The sequence below is a fragment of the Anneissia japonica genome, unplaced genomic scaffold, assembly GCF_011630105.1.
Source record: "Anneissia japonica isolate Jap-2015-1 unplaced genomic scaffold, ASM1163010v1 scaffold4751_len126671_cov214, whole genome shotgun sequence".
Lineage (NCBI taxonomy): Eukaryota > Metazoa > Echinodermata > Crinoidea > Comatulida > Comatulidae > Anneissia > Anneissia japonica.
In genome coordinates, this window is record NW_022749460.1 from 43,047 (window position 1) to 44,853 (window position 1,807).

At 33.9% G+C, this 1,807-nt stretch overlaps 1 protein-coding gene across 1 annotated transcript in view; it reads right to left on the reverse strand.

The window, feature by feature from the left end:
* The window catches only part of LOC117121096 (cytoglobin-like), a 34,318-nt gene that overhangs the window by 12,423 nt on the left and 20,088 nt on the right, over window positions 1-1,807 (reverse strand). The window contains exon 2 of the mRNA XM_033266201.1: window positions 830-900. Coding sequence (XP_033122092.1) covers window positions 830-899 — 70 coding nt within the window. The 5' untranslated portion in view covers window position 900. The remainder of the gene's footprint in view (window positions 1-829; window positions 901-1,807) is intronic.

Here is a 1,807-nt window from a genome sequence, read left to right on the forward strand (position 1 = left end):
CAAAACGAGTATAAAACTTAATAGTACCTGATTCAATAAGTTTAGGAACAATAGACTCTTCTAGTTCAGTCATTAAAATATTAGCTAAAACTGGGCCAAGAGGCGAACCCATTGAGACACCATCAGTAAACTCATTGTTTGTGGGGTTTACCAATACCGGATTGAATTTCTGGAAAATTGTGATTCCGCTTCCTTGAAATTGGCCACAAATAAATTATTTTAGTATTAATAAATGCATGGTTTATGTTGATTTATTGATTATGTTGTTGCTATTTTTTTAACATTTAAATGGAAAAAAAATAAAAAGTGTTATTCATGGCTTTTTTTTAATCTTTGAATATTTTATCATTGAATATGTAATTTCTGCAAAAAGTAAAATGTAAATGGCAATTTATTTGATGTTAGACTACTTTTAAAAACTAAATTATTTCAGTTTAAAAAAATGTATATAAAGATTTTTAAAAAATCAGTTTTAATACAGAATTTTATTATTGGGGCCATTTTTACCGGGGCCATTTTTACCGGGGCCATTTTTTCCTGGGCCATTTTTGGGCCATTCTTACCGTACACCGTATAATACATACTCCAAGTATCGAAATGCACTACATCGTGTCGGGATTCAATATTTCGACATTAATTATGTCATCATTAGGAATGATCTTATCTGATATTAATCAGTGGACCTTTCGGTTAAATGGTAGGCATGTGGAAATACCATCGAAATATATAATTATTGTAGGGGCTTCATGATTGGAGGAAAAATGGTGGAATAGTGTGTTGCAAGACAATATGATTTTGTAAGAGTACATCCCCCTTATACCGTACTTACCTTCCCATCCAGGTAGCCACCAGCTCACAGCAGACCATACTTTACTTAGGGAAGATTGTTCGCCTCCCATCCTAAAATTTGAAGAATACAGTAGTTATTTCAATCGAGTAGGATGTAGTTTAAACCTAGTCAAAACCTCTCCCTTTCTATTTTATATGCTACCAGAGAATTTGATAACCCCCACCTTCAATGACTATTAAAAAATGTGTATTAAAATCGATTTAACGGGATGCTAAGCTTGCTATGAACTGCTTGGAAACAATGACTATATTACTGTTTTTTTCAGATACGCCAAAAAACACATTGTCCTTGAGAAAAGTGTACTTAATCCGCGCCAATGCGTTTCAATTAATTCTGAATACATTCGCTGGTGACATGGCTATTCCTACGTGTTCATCGACATGTTATCGGCCAGGTTATCATGAGTAATCAGTTCCTTTGTACGTGCTTATCGACAGGACATGTAATAGTTGTTTCACCATTTTATTGACTACAGCATAGCAATGCAGCAGGGTTGCCAATAGCACCAAATTGCCAATAGCACCAAATTCCCAATTGACCGGAGATTGCAGCCAGCGCCAGGTTCCTCATTGGTCGGGGGACTGGTCATAGGGCCAGAGAAGAAATTTAATAAAATCAACATTTAATGTTATTCATGTTGTAAAACACGGTGATCCATATTGGAAAAATAAATCACTTCGACAAATGACATTATTATTAGGCCTATAACTATAAGTGATATAGGCCTATTGGACACTAGTTTGTTTTATTGTAAAATATTAAAAACAACTTTTAGTAGGTCACAGGCTGACTGAATGCAGGCTGAGCGGCCATCCCTTTTCCTCCATAAATATCTGACAAAACAAATATATATTCTATAATATGTAATATTCTATATAATATTATAATATATATACACAATGGTGTATATATAAGATGTGTATAAGAGACAGCTCTTCTAGTTCAGTCCTTAAAATA